General features: G+C 38.1%; 1 protein-coding gene across 1 annotated transcript in view; it reads left to right on the forward strand.

Annotated features, from left to right (window-relative positions):
- The window catches only part of LOC124803071 (ethanolaminephosphotransferase 1-like), an 89,408-nt gene that overhangs the window by 26,886 nt on the left and 41,836 nt on the right, over window positions 1-20,686 (forward strand). The window contains exons 3-5 of the mRNA XM_047264200.1: window positions 8,344-8,536; window positions 12,496-12,758; window positions 20,394-20,551. Of these exons, the coding sequence (XP_047120156.1) occupies window positions 8,344-8,536; window positions 12,496-12,758; window positions 20,394-20,551 (614 nt within the window). The remainder of the gene's footprint in view (window positions 1-8,343; window positions 8,537-12,495; window positions 12,759-20,393; window positions 20,552-20,686) is intronic.

The raw sequence follows: 20,686 nt of genomic DNA on the forward strand, positions 1-20,686 counted from the left end.
TGCCCAAAAGAACGACACTAATTCATGGTTCTCCAGATACATAGTCTGTCAGCTCTTGTTCTTCATTGCCATAGCCACTCAGTTGCCACTTTACGCAGATGCTAAGAACATAAGTTTCTTTCAACTGGGGTAAAGAAACAGTTAACCTGACAATACCAAAAAGAATAGTGAAAAATGAAAGTTAGACAACATAAAAATATATTAAAGATAGAGGGAATAATGTATCAGATTTTGTTTTTTTAAATAATGAGAGTTGCAGTTCGACTTCACCTACACTGTTTTTCTAAATAATGAGTGTTGCGCTTTCACTTCACCTACCACTGAATGTTGTACAAAATTCTGTGCCTCCAGTTCATAAGCAGTCCATGGTAGATAATGTGACAGAATCATACCGCTCATTTAAATCCATGAACATCACAGTGCACTGATGTGGAACAACAGTGTATTCAACCAGTGTTCAGTGATGAGCACAGCACAGCGGTGGAGCTGGGTAAAGCAAATCATGATTTGTTGATGCAGTATGCTATGACCATGTGTACAAAGCTGTGGCCCCATCAACATTTAGTATGCTGATGGCATTCGTAATGGGCAGTAATGACATGAATTTTTCCCCTTATTCTAGTGTAGTAGAGGCATTATGATATCTGAATTCAAAGCATTGGAAATTTAAAAATTTGTGCACAATATGTAATCAAATTGGAGGGAGGTGGCCAGTTTGCCAGCTAGGAATGCTCCTCAACAGCCCCTACAATCATACATCAAAGAAAACAGTAATCACTTACCTTCTCCATTGTTGCAAGGTGAGAGACGTTTTTACCATACACTGTAGGAGACCTCATCTCACTTCTTTAATTAGAATCACAACACTCATTTATTTTTTTAAGAAATGAAACATGAGTATTAGAATTACTTTTGGATCAAAGGAGACCACTCACTGAAAAGCAAAAGCATTGAGATGTCAGCTGGCTATCCCTTAATGAGCCAGAATAAAATCACACAGAAAATACACACATTCGTGCACACTTGCTCGCATGCATGCACACATTCCTATGCCCCTACATAGTTGTGACTGGACTAAGCTGTATTTTGACAGGTGCATCAGCTGTGGTGAGATTAGTGTTGGGTGGGTTGGGTAGAGAGAGGAGGAGGCAGCGAGATGGTGGGCTGAATGGCGAGAGGCTCGGAGGGAGACAGTCAGTTCGCCAGCTAGGAATGATCCCCAATGACCCCTACAATCGCACATTACGTACTGAGCCCATATTCCTGCCACCCCTCGTTCCCACGATCTAGCCGACAAACCAGCTATCTTCCTCCGAAGGATAACTCTGAAAGCTAGCAAGTTTTCTCCATTTTGTGTACGTCTATTGACAACTGAACACTTTTGCTTTTTGGGGAGTGGTCTTCTATAAGCCAAAAATACCTACCTTTTACAATAACATTTATAAGTATTAGAATTATAAGGCAAGGAAAGATATATGTGAAAGCCGAAGAAACAAGAAGACATTTTATTTTGTCATCATACAGGCCTAATTCAGTTGTGAACTGAAACTGTCCAGAATGACTATGGTTATTTTAAGGTATAATGCAGTCAAAAACAAGATTATGTAATGTGCAAATTTGCTCTGTGTTGCTGTAAAATAAAGTGGATAGAAAATAATAAACATAGAGGGCACTGCCTGCTGGCAATGTGGTCAGTTTTGCAGTTGCATTCATAATCCATGCACAAATGCATACAACATGCTAATAAATTTTATGACCTGGGTAGTTGATGTCAGCCTTCGATGGCTCACCTGAAGTTATGTGGCAGATTCCTGTATGAAATATTGTGCTGGGTAGAAAACTGCACTCCTGAACATCGTTAACTGTTCAGTACACTGGGAGATTCAAAAATTCCAATTCATTACATAGAACGATGATTATGGTCTTGTCAGAAGTTATTTTAAGATGTCGTAGAATTGATCCTGTGTTGAAATTTATGGAACACCTAGCTCTCTTTCTATTATCTTTTCTTGAATGAAGAAATAATTAATTTGAATATGTTTATTGTTATGTTGAAATAGAAGATTTTGTGTCAGTCTCAGTGTAGCTTGATTTAATCTGAATAACTTCTGTCTCAGTGAGCCCCTCAGTCACATGATCTTTATGTCATTATTTGGAAATTTGTGCTGTCCCTAATGTTAGACTTGACAATGGTAACTTGCCTTATAGTTACCTGCAAAAGAGCTCCACCAATGAGAATGATGACACCACCTGTTGTAGGATGAACAGTCATGCTACATGCACCAGTTTCTGCATCATTATAGCTCTTAAGTATTTTGCTGGTCCTGCTTAGACTATAAACATTGACCAAATCAGTTGTACCAGGAGTCTGTCAGAATGTTTGTTTCACCTCTATTGTAAGGCAACAGAATAAAGTGATCTTGAAAGGAAACTTATAATATATGCACTATTAGGACTCTTTTTGAGTCATTGGATACATAAGTACGCCAGTTACTATGGGGAGTCAAATGAAAAAGTTAAATACTTTTTAATGAACAAAAGTGGAACCCAAGTGTATTTTTTGACATAGTCTTCCCATCATTCAACACACTTCCTCTAGCGCAAGAAAGTGCACAGATTTCTCTGGAAAAAAAGAAAAGGAAATCATTTTGTTTGTGTGCGCAGCCACTCGTGCACTGCCTGCTACATCTCATCATCGGGACAAAATTTCTTTCCTCCTATCACCTCTTCGAATAGTCCAAACATTTGGGAATCACCTGTTGTGAGATCTGGTGAGTATGGCAGATGGAACAGAGTATCAGAGTACAGGTCATTGAAGGCTGCAAGTGTTGCACAGACTGTATGAGGCCAAGCATTCTCATGTTACAAAATGACAGCTGTAGTTGTAAGTGCACATCGCTTGGTTTTTATATTGCAGGTTGAATCTGATATTTTTTAACGTATTGGAATATGACACACTGGTGATAATGTTTCCCTTGTCGTGTAATGTTTCAAGACAGCGTGTCATACATCCCAAAAGAGAGTCCACAGGACCTTCCCTGCAGATGGCTGCACTGTAACTTCTTGGGTTTTGATGATGAGAAGTGGCACCATTCCTCACTTGCTCTCTTCATTTAGGGTTCGTAGTAGTGTACCCAAGTTTCATCTCCCATAATGATTCTCATGAAGAAGCCATCACTTTCTGCTTTAAATCACAACAAAAAGTTCTTTGCAGGTGTCAACGCATTGCTCTTTTTGTTCTGAAGTGAGCTGCCATGGCACCCATCTTGCAGATTCTTTGTGGAACTTAAAGACTTCATGAACGATGTGATGTGCTGAGCCATGACTAACATTCATATTTGCGGCTATTTCATCTGCCATCACATGGCAATTTTCCATCACACTGTCCTCAAATGGTGTAGTAAACTCAGGTGTCACAACACTATGTGCCTGGCCTGGCACTGAGCATCTGTCGCAGAAGTCACATCATTTCTAAACTTTCTACTCCACTCACATATTCACCACCATGCATTTCAAAAGGTTTTGTACCTTCACTGCTCAGGAAACTTACGAGAGTATGCTATATTTCCTTCGTGCATTCGCAAGTGGGGGTAGCTATTTTGAGCTGGTGTTGTGGCTGGCCCCATTTTGCTTGTCTGTAAATCATTGGTAACAATACCACAGACTTTCAGAACAGTGGCATGAAATGTTGATTTTTAATTACACTTTTAAGGTCTTCATCTCATTCCTCCTCGTACTTGGCGAAAGTGGAAATAACTTTTCTCTGTACCTTCAACTTCTGTTTCCTTTATTCTTGGTGTTCGAACAGGTGTGCATTCTTGAGTATTGGAACTTGCAATAATTTCGCTGCACTTGTCTGCATTTACTGCACCATCATCAGAACATGCTTTAGCTAAAGCCAAGTTCTACATCTGTACTCTGCAAGCCACATTTTGCTGTGTAGAAGAAGGTATGTCTGGTACCAGCGTGATTTACCAGCTTCTGTGTTGCAATTGTGAATGATAAATGGGAAAAATGACTGCTATGAAGTTACCATACGAGTCTATATTTCTCCAATTTTTCCCATGTCATTATCACAGGGGGAAATAGTATATTGCCTGACTCTTCTTTGAACATAGGCTCTTGTAATTTTAACAGTGTATTTCTCTGTGACGTAGACCATCTCCCTTGTAGTGCCTGCCACTGTAGTTAGATAAGCTTCATCTCTCATGTTTATTAAACATACCCTTGGTGAAATTTCTTATCCTTATTTGTAGCTTCTCTAAAACACTTGTCAGTCCAACCTGATAAGGGTCCAAGACTAATTAGCGGTTCTCAGAATCATACATCCAAGGAGTTTATGTGATACTTCAATACATCTTTCAGAGATTAATTATATTTCCTTTGAATTATTCTTCTTAATCTCACTCTGGCATCTGCTTTTCTTGCAGCTAATTCTATGTACTTTTTCTACTTTGGCATACTCCGGAAGGTTATTACTGGACATTTTCCATGATTGGCTGCCAACTGTGTAGTCGAACAATGATGAAACTTTCTACCTACTTACGCACAATACGTTTCTTTTATCTGTACTGTGTGTTATTTACTAGTCCCCGCATCAAGTGACAATTTTCTACAGGTCTTCATGCAGTTTGCTACAGTTATCTGCCATTGGAACTTTCCCATTTACACCAGCATCATCCACAAATAGCCAGACTTGCTTGGAGCTCTGGAAATTACTTTTATATCTAAAGATTTTGTACCATTGAAGAATGACTTGTCATATTCTACCTGCTAGAAAGTTCTGAGCTCGATCCCTGCTATTCTGTTAACTCATATTTTGATCAAAAAACTGCTGTGTCAAACTGTGTTGAATGCCTTCCAGAATTAAAAAAAACTCATTATCAACATGGGTTCCTTTATATCTGCTGCCCTTTTGGGTGTCTTGTGGACAAACTGAATTGATTGAGTTTTACAAGATTGGGATTTGCAGAAGCTATGCTGATTCCAACACAAGTGGTTTCCATTCTTCAGAAAGATCGTAATTAATTAGCATAAAATATGTTCCAAAGCTAAAACAGGTTGATGCACTGCTCCGATGATCTTTCTTGATACCGGGAACGCCATGCACCTTTTTCCAGCTACTTAAATTCATTCATTTCTCCTGCAATCTCCACTAAAATGCTGCTAGAATGTGTTGTTTTATGTTCAGGTAGCTCATAACACCTGGTTGCCTTAACAATTTTAGTTGATTTTTTTATTCCCCTGTTACGTATCTCAAAATCATTTTGACATTTGTGTTGTGATTGTATGGATGAGTGAGAGAACCATACATTACATTCTTTCAATCTTGGAAGACCAAATTTCGTATTTTGGTTTTCTGTGTGATATCTTCCAATTGGGTGCCAGAATGGTCTCTGAGTGACTCAGTAAATTATTTTACTGACTTTTTGTTAGACCATAACTATACAGAATTTTTTGTTAGAATGGTCAGCACAAATTTATTTTTGAATTTATCGATACTTCTCGTGTAATTGTTCTTCCTCACATTTTTTCTCCATTAAACTCTTGTTTGTTAACAAGAGTTTAATTCACTACTGTTGAAACATGTTATGTCTTACCCATCCCTCACAATCTTACTTTCCTCGTACAAATTTGAAGTCTATTGTATAGTGCTTTTGAATTTTATCCATTTGTGATACATATATTTGTACCCAGAGACGGATGTCAGATGTTAACCACTCAATCTGGGTGCCTTTATTAATATACATTTTAACAACTGTAATCAGTGATGCCATAACAGCCTTATGGTCACTGATTCCTTCCTTGGCAGCAACTGACTTGAAAAGCTTGGGTCTGTTAAACATGAAAAGATCGAAGAGGTTGTTGTCATAAGTCAGTTCTTCTAACTGCTCTAAATAACTTTCAGAGCAGACATTCAGAAAAATCTCAAACAAATCATTGTCTTTGTCACTCATATGAATTGTATGACTTCCTTTCTAGAGCTGGAAAGTTGAAATCTCCTCTTATTACAGTAGCAGGATAAGAAATTTACGTGCGTTATTCACAGAGCTTTCTCGTAAGTGTTCTGCTACAGTAGCTCCTGAGGCATGTTGTCCATAAAAGCATGAAATTACTATGTTTGACCCACCTTCAGTGCTTACCTTTACACAAATTATTTTATATTGAGAATCCATAATAATCTCACTAGGAACTATTGAGTTCTTTATTTCAGTTATTGCACCACCGTGGTTAGCATCTAGATTTTGCTGCTTGACCGTTTCTGGTTTCAGCTAGCCTTCTCTTACTTAGCAGTATGTGGACATTATTATTATTATTATTATTATTATTATTATTATTATTATTATTATTAATGAGACTAATGGTGGGACCTCACCGAGAATGCTCCTGCAGTTAATACGTAGTTAAAATTTTCTCATCCTGATCTCTATGATGTATGAAGCTGACGTATCAGAAAGCCATCAGCAAGGTTACTCTAAGCCTCCATCTCCCACACCCACCCCTTATATAAAAGAGTGGGCCATATGTTGTGCACATCTCCCTTTTTTAAGGCAAGAATAACCTCTTCATACATTTTCTAATAAAATTTTCAGTGTCTTATGGATCTAAAGGAGAAACAAATTCATCATCCACATGAAGAGCCACAATAAGTATTTCTTTCATAATCAGTGTTCTTAGTGTGTAAGTATAAGTCTGCATCACTTGTCTTGAGTCCTGCTAACTATAGAAAAGCTCCAGAATGAATGTTCCAACATTTTGGAGCTCACTTGGGACTGTACAAACTCTTTTTGAGCCTCAAAATTTATCAGTATTCTTGTTATTGCACTGTTTAATTTCTTCTAGTTTTCCATATAAAAATGCAGTAGGTTCATTTGGCATTGTAATTTACATTTTTCTCATGTGCAGCAACATTGTATAAATTATGTTTAACTTTGATTACAAACATTCCTTTATTATGTTAACAATGTCACCATGGTGATTAACTCCTTAATGACAAGTCATACCTTATATTTGCCTACATTGCCATTATATTTGGATTTTATTCAGAAAAACCCATTTATAAGGTATGGCCCTTGATCTTTTTGGTAAATTTGTCAACTTTCAAGTCTGATATCTTCTTATAACTTCATTTTATTCTCCATAGTCTGTTTGCACCTGATATTGTATTTAATGATTTGTACTCTTTTGTAACCTTCAGGATCCTCCTTATCTTTGACAGTTTACCAACTGTGATGATGGTGTTTTAGTCTTGAGTGGAGTGATTTGTGAAAGCCTTCTTCATTTCTACCTTCATCATTTATATGTTCCGAGTCTTTAGGAGAGTCTCCCTCTTCCTCTGTGGAAGACTTCTTGATTCATTTTCTCAGTGTTATGCAGAAGCAATTCATCTGGTTTTGTGTGAAGGATTTCATCTTTGGAGATGATAACATTATTTTCCCCTGTATAAAATTTCCATAGTGCTCATCTGCATCGTATCCTACAAAATCTCGCTCTACTGCCTTTTTTCCATTGTCCTTTGTCTCTGAAATGGAAATAAATGTAACATGTGGCCCCTATAGTATGTAAGTGCTTCATTTTTTGATTCTTGTCCATCCGTATTAATGTGGACTAGTATATTCAAAAGGCTTATTTTCCACTCTGATTTAAAATGTATAGCAAAGTTTCTACTAACAATTAGATACACCAAAAGTAGATGATGAGTTTCACTATTTGGGCTGCAAAATGACACAATGTCCAAGGTAGAGAGGATTTAAAATGCAGACAGCAAGAAGAATGTTTCTGGAAAAGAGAAATTTGTAAACATCAAATACAAATTTAAGTGTGAAGCAGTCCTTTCTGAAGATATATGCATGGAATCTATCTTGTACTAAAGTGAAACATGGAGGATAAGCAGAAGACAACAAAAGCTATTGAGATGTGCAGATACAGAAGAATGTTGAAAATTGGTGGTAGATTGAATAACCGCTAGTTAGTGGAAAAATTTTGTAAAGTTGATATCAAACTAAAGAATAACTTTAATTAAATACAAAAACAGTGTGGACAGTGGTAAATAATTCAGAGTGGTTGGATGGAGAATGAAATGATGGGAAAGGCTATGACAGAAATGAAACACACGATGCAGCTTCAGAGGTTAAAATTCTTGTAACAATAAGAGATTTGAATAATGTTGAAACTGTTTAGGAAATTTAATAGCATTGTTGCTCTTTGTACAATTATAAACACACATTATAAATATATTCTTTCTTTTTATTTTTCAAATTTATGTCTTAGTTATTTTTAATTTTTTAATTTTCCACCTCCAAAGTAAGTGAAAGTAATTGGGTAATGGTCTTTCTGTTTCAGTTTTGCCCAAAATGGATTGCCCCGAATGTTCTGACATTTGCTGGTTTCTTGTTTACTGTATTTAATTTCATTCTGTTTTCTTATTACGACTATGAATTTTATGCGTCAAGTGATGATCACCCAGAAGTTGCTCCCATACCAAGATGGCTTTGGGCAGCTGCAGCCATTAACATTTTTTTAGCCTATACTTTGGGTAAGATAATATTATTTTCATTGTTGAGTTTATTGTCTTTATCTTTTATGAAATAATATTCATAAACAGATGTAAATTATGTAAGGGAGTAAAAAATATAAATAAAAGGAAAATTGATAAATGTATCCCAGGTGAAAATTAAAGATTTAGATGAACTAATGTAATATAAACTTTATGGAATGCAGTTTGTTGTTTTATCATTTTACACTATCATTGTGAAACACTTTGAGAGAAGGTTGGTTATTTACTTTTTAGTTACCGTGTTGTTATAACAAGAAGTATAAATATTGGACAAATATTCAAATTTGATATGATTGTTTGGAAACAATAGAGTAGTGTAATTTTTATTGAATAAAACAACTGATCACAATTTAATACAAAGGAATTAAAAGTTAGGACGGAGAACAGTACAAGTAGTGCCCATGATTGATGCTCATGTTTCTCGATATAGCGATAAATATGTTCGAACGGCAAGTATGCAGTAAGAGACAGTCATGCTGATGCTCAGATAAAATGATTTTTTTTTTTTTTTTTTTAAATACGTTTGCTACCATAAGTCAACTAAATCATGTGGGTGGCTTTTGAATTTTGGTAATTTTTTTTTCCTCAATGTAAGCAGCTGAATTTTGCAATGAACATAGTCTGTGATGTTTACATATCACTGCCACTTCCATAATGTATCAAGTTTTTGTATTGCATTATTGTTTGCTTCATTTATTCAGTACTTGGCACAGCAGTAAAAATAGAAGCCACACACACAAATGCAAAGAAAGCAACCTAAATATTAAAGCACATGTGGGCTAAGATCACATGATTTGTAACCAGTGTGAATTTATAATTTCAGACATACTCTGTAGAACAGAGATGGGCAATAGATGGCTCGCAGGCCAGATTTGGCCCGCAGTTGTTTTTCAGTGCTGTCCACCAAGCGAGGTGGCACAGTGATTAGCATAATGGTCTTGCATTTGGGAGGATGATGGTTCAAACCCACATCTGGTCATCCAGACTTAGTTTTTCCGTGATTTCCCTAAACTTCTCCAGGAAAATGCTGGGATGGTTCCTTTGAATGGGCACGGCCGATGTCCTTCCTCATACTTGACACAATCTGAGCTTGTGCTCTATCGCTAATGACCTCAAGGTCAATGAGACGTTAAAACCAATCTTCATTCCTTCCTTCTCCTTCCTTCCTTTTCAGTCCAGCCCATGGAAGAAATTTGTCAGAGGGGAAGAGCAAAGTGCTGCAGAATTTTTTAACTGTATCTTTGCGACAGCTGTTGTAAAATGTCATAAGGAAAGAATGCATAAACAAATGTAAACACCTGAAGGTGGGGTAAACATAAATTGAATGTACTCCCAAAAATGCATGTTATGAGGCATAATTTGTTGGCGTGTCATGTCGCAAAAAGGGTGCCATTTATGTTGGTGCATTATAATAGAAGTTTGTCTTCATGTGTTATGAGCACTGCTGTCGCATCAGTGATGGAGTGACACGCGAGCTTAAGTAAATTTGTGAATCAGACCTGCGGATCACCAGATGTTGCCCATGCCTGCTCTAGGATGGATGACAGTTAGTAATACCAGTAGTTCGCCTTTGCCTTTCCTGTCTAGTGAAAAAATATTACAATTATTGCCACTAATACAGCTTTCTGTCAAACACACTTATAATTGGTGTTGTTGAGATAGATGCAAAAATTGTTTACACAATTTGAACTTACAGGGTGATCCTTTATAGTTACATAATATCTACTGTCCTGTGCCTCCACCCAAAAGAATATAAAACCCACATATTTCTCTTTGCTGTGTCTTTAAATAAGTCCATAAATCAAGGTTTGAACAAGTAAAATTATATTTATTGCAGAAATGTAAAATGTGTGTCAGGTGATGTTTGCATAATGTTTCAACTCTCAACCTGTAGTGAACAGGTGTCACTAAATGTTGATTTCGAAGTAATAGCTGTTAGAGTCCACTTAACTACCATTTTTACAATGTAACAATATTATGAAGAATGGAATGTAACAATATTATATTGTTTGATCTTTACTATGTATAATATATATCTTCCACTTGCAATACCAGATACTTAAGGAGTGAAAGCAACAACTACCTCCACTCTTCTTCTTGGGTAGTGTTTAATGCTCATAATATTTTCAGAGATAGCACAAAAACACACAGTAAGGCAAATTGTTAGTAAGTCTCCACAGTGAAAAAGTGATTTATCTGTAGAATGATGGCCTGCAAACTCATTTTTGTGCTGTACATGGCACTTGCTGTGCTAGTGATATTATGCTTTGTAGCTCCAGCCTCACCCCAACCACTCAGTGGCAACTATTACCCCATCATCTTGTCGACCCCATGTTTTCAAATTACTGGAGAGTTGCAACGCTGGGTCCATGAAACGAGCCGACTAGTCACTGAATTCTTAATGATGTTTTGTACTTAAATACCAGCATTAAGTGGCTATTCACCAGCATTCATATGTCCTCAGACATTAATGGAATGTAATACCTTCTTCTTCCTCACTCAGAACCTTCAAATTTAAAATACCCCTTTTACTGATTGTGAATTTAGCAGGGCATGAGGACAGTGTATAGTTGCTACTTCCCTTGGACCAGGCTCAATATATTACCAGATATTCCACCACCTTTGGCTAATTAGCTTAATGATGACACTGTGCATAATACTGGGATGGGTGGTTGAGGGATTTTCCTGGTGGCTGGAACCTAGACCTTGGAAGTCACCAGTTCAGAGTGGATTCAGATGGGCCAGTTCTACTCGTAATCACCTTCTTGAAGTAGAATCTACCATCAGAATGTCAACACCTTAATGCATTATCTCTGGTCTTAGAAAATCTCATGCCCATACACTACATGAATGAAGCTTCCAAGGCAATATGCTTGTCTTTAAAAATTCTTATATCTTGGGCTCTTTCATCTTAAAGGATCATCCCTTAGCAATCTATGTGGACTTACATGAGAGTATCATGGGGGCAGAGAGAGAGTGTGTGTGTGTGTGTGTGTGTGTGTGTGTGTGTGTGTGTGTTTTAAGTACTGCTCTTTTTGCCATTGCACACAGGACCTAATGTACCATCAGTACTGAATGTCAATGATCTTGACCTCTGTATACGTATATATGTCACACTGGTCCTCTAAACATCACCACCAAACAACTTTACATAGAATTCAGAAGTGAGCCAAAATGATGGGGGCAGTATTTCAGCATTGAAATCTCATGTTAATCACTTTAGCCAATTCAAGTCTGTTCACCCATACCCCAAGTTATACCTGAATCACCAACAGTTACATTTTTTTGACTGTGCCCATGTCTTTGACTTTCTGCTGGATAGGAAACGATCCTGGATGCCACACTTCATACATAAACTTAATGTGTTACATTAGAAATATTTCTTTGGGAGCAGATAGACCCTTACTCATAAAAGTCTATAAATAAGTCATCTCAACTCAACTTGATTATTGGAGCAACCTTTATGATTGGCTCGTAACATGTGCTTTTTGTGCTATTAAGCCACCTCTTCAATTCCTGTTGACTCTGTTCTACCATGTTTCAGGGAATATTTGTTCATTTATTTGTATTATTTCTACTTTCCAGTGGTTCGAGATGTTGCTATTGTAATTATCTTTTGTTTATGGCTTACTGAATGTTACAAAGAATTGTAGTGTTACCTGAAGTAGCCATCAGCACTTAGTTTTCCAGTAGATGATACATCTATATGGTTCTGCTGTTTGAGACTTTTCTTTTGAAGTGATAATGCTGAAACTCATAAATATTGTGACACCATCCAATATAATGTTAATGGGCCACAGTAGTTACAGTTTCTTAATGCTGAAGGGGATTGAAGAAATGTATGTTCTGCTGGAGCTTTAATTTGTGTGTTTTTTAGTTAATATTAAATTGATGTAATATAATTTTCATTGTGACATTGTTTCATATTAAAAATACAGATGGAATTGATGGCAAGCAAGCACGACGCACTCAAACAAGTGGACCACTCGGAGAACTGTTTGACCACGGTCTTGATTCTTGGAGTGCAGTTCTCATACCAACATGCATGTACTCAATTTTTGGTCGCACAACGTACAGCATTTCTACACTACGAATGTATTATTGTCTATGGAATGTCTTCGTAAATTTTCATCTTTCGCACTGGGAGAAGTACAACACTGGAGTTCTGTTCCTTCCATGGGGATATGATGCTTCTATGCTGGTAACTATTCATTTAAGACAAGACAAATTAAGAGATGTGTTAACAACAAAAAATCGTTACTTTATGTAATAAGAAAAAGCAGTGTTACTATCTTTACTGTTTCTAGTCATTTTGTTTGTTGTCTGCGTTCTTCTCTTTTTATTCCTTACCTTACTATGTGTGCATTGTATCTTGACACACCCAGTGGGAGCTGCTTGAAGACAGGAATCTGAAGAAGTCTAAAGAGTTCAAGCCAGTATTGACTTTTTGCCAGTTACTCCCCCCTTAGTTATCAAACAGTGTTGCTTTGTTTTATTAGTAATCAAATTTTAATGCTGTGTTTCATTTCACTTTTACACAATTTGCAGCACTATTGAACTTGACTATAAAAACCAATTCCATTTGATTTTAGTTGTATGGAAATTAGTTCATTAGCTCCATGCATTACTTCTGCTTTCAGAGATGTGTGAGACATAAATATATGTTATGAGAAAGGCTTGTTCCCTCTGAACTGCTTCTTTTCCTTGAGGCAGGAAGGTAACTCTTCCTTGTCCTTCCAGCAGCTCCATTAAAAGTGTTAAGTTACAGTGGACACATTTTAGAAAGAATTGTCAGTTTTGTATTTGTTTGTTCTTTTGCTCCAACTGAAGGTAATTCCATTTTCTGCTTTATAGTAATGTATTAAATGGTTGTGGAGGGCCGTAACTGCATTGGTATTTGTTGACAATAACTATTTTGACACTAGTTCACATTTAACACTTGTAAATAACTGTTAAATTACATATAATGTCTTTAACACTTCTGTCGACATCTGTTTTCATGCATTTGCTCAACATACACTCCATCAAAAAAGTTGTTGCTTTTGTCAAGTACTCATTGCAAATTTGTCAGCCATTTAGAAGAGAAACAAAATACACATTTCAGCCAGGTTATGAACATGTCATCTGTGATGATTATATGTTTCTTCCACATTGTTACATACGTCATTTCTTGAGATCAAATCTGTAGGCTTCATAGGCCAGTTAAGGTGAATAGTGGCTCCAGGAAGTTCCCCATACCACAGAGTAACTGTACAGCTTGATAGATTGGATGTAAAACAAGATGTGGGACAAAGGGCAGAACATTATCAAACACATTAATACGAGGAGCTAATGATTTAAGTGAATGTCACTACCACAGACAGCACCCTTTTGTCATGTATATAACAGCCTCATAGAGCCACTTTCGACATAGATCACACATTGCATGTAGTCTGAGTCTTTGATGCATCTTGTTTCATATTGCTCCCAAACTGGCAGAAATGTGAAGCAATTTGAGCCATTTCAACATTTCCAGTCCTTTACAGTCAGCTGTTGATGTCACTAGCTCATTGCAGTTGGCCAGTTTGTGATGGTTGAGCATATGGTATATTTTGTTCCAAATATTTTACTTTGTCCTGCCAGAGGATCGTTCAGAAACAGTCAGGAGGACTACCGTTGCATGTTTGTACCAGTCAATGCTCATTGGAAAACAAGTTTACACCATAAGTGGTGCCATATGCCAGCAGTTATTTCTACATGCAGTCATCTCCTCTGTTTTTTTCTCATCTACGCCTACTTTATTCATCGATCACTGGTATTCACTTTGTCTTCATTGTAACAGTAATTTATTAATTTCTCAGGATTTTGTTATCAACATTTCCCCATTGTTTTGTCTGTTGTTCCCAAAAACCTGCATTTGGTTGCAAGAGTTCATAGCATAATGTGAGATAGTCTTTCCTCTGTTAATTGTGTCTTTGAGATATTTAGAGAATAAGGCTCTAAATTGCAGTTAATAAAATTAGTGACAATTGTTTTCTCACATTGTTCATGTCAGGCCTTGATGACTGTTGATGTGATGGAAAAAAGTGAGAATTGTTTTAATGGGAAGACTTGTAGATGAATAACTTCTTCTCTGCTGCGCCCACAGCTTGCATAATTTATTTGGGAACATAAATCATCATTGGAACTATCTGTCATTTTATGGCTGTCAAAAAAAAAAACATGAAATTTCACTATTATGTACAGAAAGTAAATTGGTGACCTATGTTAACAACAAAGTACATAAAAGAACTTACATTTGAAGATGGTTCATAGACATCATTCCATCTAGATGGAAGTATAATACAAGATGAAATCTCATATTCTATTACATACATATAGAATCAGGTGATATATAAATGTAATGTCAACAGGAAACTTTTGTATTGTGCAAGAGAACACTATTGATCATGCTCTCACTTCATCCCAATCCTCCGCCCCAGGGCCAGACGCCGTCCAAATTCAGATGTTGCAGCACATTTCTCTTGCGGGCAAGCACTTTCTGCTTAACATGTACAACCACATCTGGGCAGAGAGTACATTTCCCAGACGTTGGCGTGAAGCCACCATCATACCCATACTTAAGCCCGGTAAGGACAAAAACCTTCCTTCCGGCTACTGCCCCATCTCTCTCACCACCTGCGTTTGCAAGGTGATGGAACGTATGATTCATGCTTGGCTGGTATGGTGGCTCCAGTCTCGCAATTTACTTATGAATGCATAGTGTGGATTTTGAGCAAAGTGTTCTGCAGTTGACCATCTCATCACTTTGTCCACCTGTGTCATGAATGGTTTTCAGCAGAAATCCCAGACTGTGACTGTGTTTTCCGATTTGGAGAGGTCCTACAACACCTTCTGCAGAACTGGTATCCTCCGTGCTCTTTATACGTGGTGCTTCTGTGGCCGCCTGCCCTGTTTCCTTCAGTAATTTTTAAAAGATCGAGTTTTCAAGGTGCGTGTGGGTTCTGCCTTGTCGGACACCTTTATCCAGAAAAACTGTGTGCCTCAGGTGATGAAATCTTCTCGGGCTTCCATCCAGGTAGCTGCATCGAAAATCCGCAACGTTTCAATGAGTGTCATTCTCACCTCTTCTGGCGAAGATGATGAGAATGACGCTCTTTGAAACATCGTGGATTTTCGATGCAGCTACCTGAATGGAAGCCCAAGAAGATCTTCTCCAGAAGAGATGAGAATGACACTCATTGAAACGTCGCGGATTTTCGACACAGCTACCCGAATGGAAGCCCAGGAAGATTTCATCAGCAGTATACAACGGAAAAGCCTACATTCACATGTGTGCCTCAAGATTTCGTCCTGATCATCATCCTCTTTGCTATCGCCATTAACCCTATAATGGCCTGTCTTCTGATGGCATCTCTGACTCCCGTTTTGGTGATGATTTTGCCATCTATTGCTGTTCTCCATGGACTTATTTCATTGAGCAGCATCTTCAGCGATGTCTTGATCATCTTTACTCCTGCAGCATCGACAATGGCTTTCGCTTTTCCACTGACAAAACCATCTGTATGAATTTCTGGTGATGCAGTTGGTTTCTCCCACCATCTATACATCTTGGGCCTGTTGCCCTTCCATTCGTTGAAACTACGAAATTTGTGGGGCTCATGCTCGATAGGAAACCCTCTACTGCTGTGACTTTCTCCTTAGCAGGTATGCATGCCGTTTGTCTGCCATGCGTGGCCACCCATTCTGTGCCTTCTTCTTCGGCGGTTCCTTCGATCGCCAGTATGGGGCACATCCCTCTTCTCTGTTACCTCCTGGTGTTCGCTTTTGGCACTTGCTATGGTGGCTTAACTTCACACTACCTGCAACTTTCCTGATGGGTGTGAGCCCTTCACGACCTTGGCTTCATGAAGCGGCTCTTGTTAACCTTGGCCTTCATTCGCTTCCTAATTTCTTGGACGACAAGAGACAGTGCTGTGTTCGGTTGCACAACTCACATGTCTCTTCCAGTTGACTCATACATTGTGCGTGCAGCCAATCCTATTCTTTGGGCCATCAGCTACGTCGCTCTCACCGTTTAATTCTTCTCCGAAGACTGTATCAGGTTAAAGCGAATAATATTAACCAACTTTCTATTCTTGAATTAAATCATTTACTCGTAGAATCTTTTCAGTTCAACAATAACATATTTTCAGCTCTCATCCCCAAAGCAACAATTATTCTGCACAAGCTCCAGCAAGCCAACTGGTTTCAAGATAAATGTCAGAATCAACAAAACACCCATACAATTACATACGTGCTGCCTCATGCAGAGCCAAGATGTGAAGTAAGAATCTCTATACAAGACACGCTCCATCTGTGTCTGTAACAATCCTCATGACACCACAAACCATGGAACATTATACAAACACTCTTTAACTTTTTGATATAAATTCCAAGGCGCTGCTGGTAACCAGTTGTCGGGGCAGCTTGTCTGACGCAGCTCCTGGCTTCTCGTGGCAGCTGTCCCTCCTGCACACACAGATATGTGTGGTACAGTAAAAAGGTTCTCTCACCCTCATCATTAAAATATCAGTTGTTCAGAGTGGTGGAGAGCCAAGTGTTTCTAGAATTTACCCCGAAATTCTTGAAGTACTACAGTACCTCAGCCCGCTAGTTCCTATATTCCCTCTGATGATCTCTGTGTTGCTGCATGTCAGGTGGTGGTGTCCCTTTGGCATTAACAGTGGTCCTCCTTTCACGGGAATAAGCTCCAGCTTATTAAGCCTCTCCCAGCGGCTTGGATGACCTCCTCTTGGCCCTCCTGCCGGGAGGTCATTTTAACTAGACTGCATATTGGGCACTGCCTTTTTAGCCATCATCATTTAATAAGTGGCACTGCCCCACCACTTGGTACACATTGCACCCAAGTTTTAACCGTCCACCACTTCCTGATGGAACGCCCATTTTTTAACTGTTTATGTTCCCACTTGGGTTTGCTGTGAGTGTTATCAGCCATTTTAGCAAATGACGCGCAGGCTGTTGATCGCGTTTTGATTTTTATCTGCCAAAGAAATATGGCGAAGGCCATTTAATTTTTACTTTTGGACCTCCTTTTCCGTATGGTGTGTTTTTTAGCACTTTCTCCATGTCCCTGTTTTTAGCTGTCTGCTCTTATGTCACTTGGGACTGACATATAGTCGTTTTTTAACTCCTCTCTGTCTTTGTGCTCTATATTTTTGACTTGCGTGCATATGACCCCAGTTGTTTTTTGTGCTGTAAAGCAAAACAAAACCAAACAGGAACACTTGATAAAGACACATATGCCGAAACAAGCTTGTCATGGACTTATGTAATCAACAAGAAACGAACAGTTTGCAATTAATTTTGTCAAAAGTATAAAGATGACTTGTAGATGAATTTGTTTGAGTGAAACAAATATTTATTTTGATTAAAAGAGTAACTATCTAGTCCTAAGGCATTCACTCTGCATGAGCCAAAAGTTCCTAAAAATAACTTCCTTGTCATCTCAAATAAAAAACAGCCCACAGTTGCACTAAATTATGTTTATTTTAAACCTTGACCAAAATAATGAAAATAATAAACTTCCTTGTCCATCCTTTCTTCTGTTTTATTGCGTCACCAGTTCTGGATTACTGCCCTAATTGATAGTACACCATAACTGTTTTAAAGCTGATATCCATTTCTTCAAACAATGGGAAACGTGGGATGTAATAATGATAGTATTATGGGAAGGATAGAGTGCTACTCACCATGTAGAGGAGTCACTGAGTTACAGACAGGCACAAGAGAAAAGACTGCTGTACATCTGAGCTTTCAGCCCCAAGACCTTCTTTCAAAGTAGAACACACACACACACACACACACACACACACACACACACACACACACACACACACAGAGGCGGCGGCTTGGACAGGGAGGGGGAGGGATAGGAGGGTAGTGGTGGGGTAAGTTGTAGTGATGCTTGTGGGAGTTTCGGGAGGTTTGGAGGGGGAGGGGGGGGGGGGGAGGGGGAGGAGAGAAGTAGAGGAGTGCGAAAGACTAGTAGGTGCATTGTTGGAGTAGAAGGCTGTGTAGTGCTGGATTGGGAGTTGGGAAGGGGATAGGTTGGTGAAGGACAGGGACTAAGGAAGGTTGAGGCCAGGGGGGTTACAGGAACAGAGGATATTCAGTGAAGATAAAACATGGGTATATCACTTTGAGCAGTTGAGAAAACACCAGTGTGTGGAATAGGAACAACCCAAACCTCTAGCCAAAAAGAAATTGGAGATTCAATCTCTGCCAGGAAAGTGATGCTCACAATATTTTGGGAGACAATGTCCAATTCTGCAGCATTACATGGAAAAAGGGTCAATAGTAAACAGCCATTGGTATTGTAAAACAATTTGCTGTGAATTGAAGCTTTCAGTTGAAAACACTTTCAAAGATTTATTGTCAAACTGCAATTTATTTATTATTTTCCCCTGTGACAATGTGCATCCACATATAACTGCTCATACTGTTCAGACCCTAAGGAGTACACTTTTTGAGGTGTTGTAGTATCATGAACTTGCCTAATCAGATTTCCCTTTCACTGGTCCACCTAAAGATGGTTTAACAGGTCTGCAATTCATCTCCAGTAAAAAGATGAAGGAAATGATGCATATGTGGCATATTGCTCAGTCGAGAAACTTTTTTCTGGGGGTATTTGAAAGCTTGTACAATGATGAAGCAAGTGCAGTGAATAGAATGTTGACTATTTTGAAAAAGATTTCGTTGTAAATTTTGTATTGTTGTAATAAGTTAGGATAATTTTATGGACAAATTTTTTGAATTACCCTCATATTTTATGCTTTGTGATGGAATGTATGAGTGCTGAGATGATACTAGTCCATCTGCATACCACATTCTACAATCACAATACTAGAACCAATTAAAAGTGAAATATTGATGAGGCTGCCTTTACTTATGCAAAGAAAACAGTTGTTTTCAGCAATGAGGTAGTGGTAGCTGTGAGATAGGATGTTGAGAGTGTTGACTCGTCTATGCAAAAGAAGTCCACAACTCACAGTCTAGTGGTTAGTGTCACTGCCTGCAGATTGTGGTTCCAGGTTAGATTCTCAGCTGGGTCGGAGATTTTCTTTGCAAGGGGACTGGAGGCTTGTGTTATCCTAATTCTTTCGTCTCATCTTCATCATAAAGATATGCAAGTCACCAAAGTGATGCCGAATAGAAAGACTTTCACCAGATGAGGTTTCTTGGCCAGCAGTGCCATACAATTATTTCATTTTGTGCCAAAGAAGGGAGAATTCTAGAAAAATTATGTGGTATTTAAGTTGTGCTCCAACGATTTGTGAATTAGTGTTCCCTCTGGTTTTCTCGGCGTGACTGATTAATGTTGTACTTTCAGGTGTGCAGCTGAGTTCTTGTTTCCATTTTTGCACAATGTTTTGATGACCACCCCAGTTGTCTTCTGTAGGTGCTACATGTTGTGCTATTATGTGTACTCGCTGCCTGGACTCCAACCATACTATGTACACAGTTAATACTCTCAACATTGCAACTCACAGCACCTGAAGATGATGACTGGATCTGTCATCAGTATATTAGTAGAGACCTTACAACATTTGCTTACAAAAGCAGTTGCCTTGTTTATTTTTAATGCTGAATATAGTGAACTGTATTCCAGTTTTAATATTTTTGAGTTGTAAGTGCTATGTAATAGATATGAAATATGTTTTTGCATTCACATTTTAGTAGTGTAAGACCTCATTTCTAGAAACGTGAAAATTGCATGTTGCCAACATAACAACACAAATATTGCTCTACTATTACAGTTTCAAATTAAAGAGTTTTGTTTTTCTTTTTCTTTCAGGTAGCTATTGTAATATTTATGATAACTTCTATATTTGGCCATGAGCTATGGAACTTCAATCTCCCTTATAACATCTCAGCAGGTCAGACTTTTGAACTGACATTCTACATTTCTGCTCTTGTTTCAAATTTTCCTGTTTGTCTGTGGAATGTCTACAAGTAAGTAAATTTCAACTTATTCTAGTTAATGAGAAATGCCATTTTTAATTTTTTTTCCTATTCTCTGAAATATATCTGTTAGTAATCTGTGCTGTGAGTTTCTGTCTTTCGGTCTGTGTTTTGTCATTTTAAGGG

Source organism: Schistocerca piceifrons, chromosome 6 (assembly GCF_021461385.2).
Source record: "Schistocerca piceifrons isolate TAMUIC-IGC-003096 chromosome 6, iqSchPice1.1, whole genome shotgun sequence".
Taxonomy (NCBI): Eukaryota; Metazoa; Arthropoda; class Insecta; order Orthoptera; family Acrididae; genus Schistocerca; species Schistocerca piceifrons.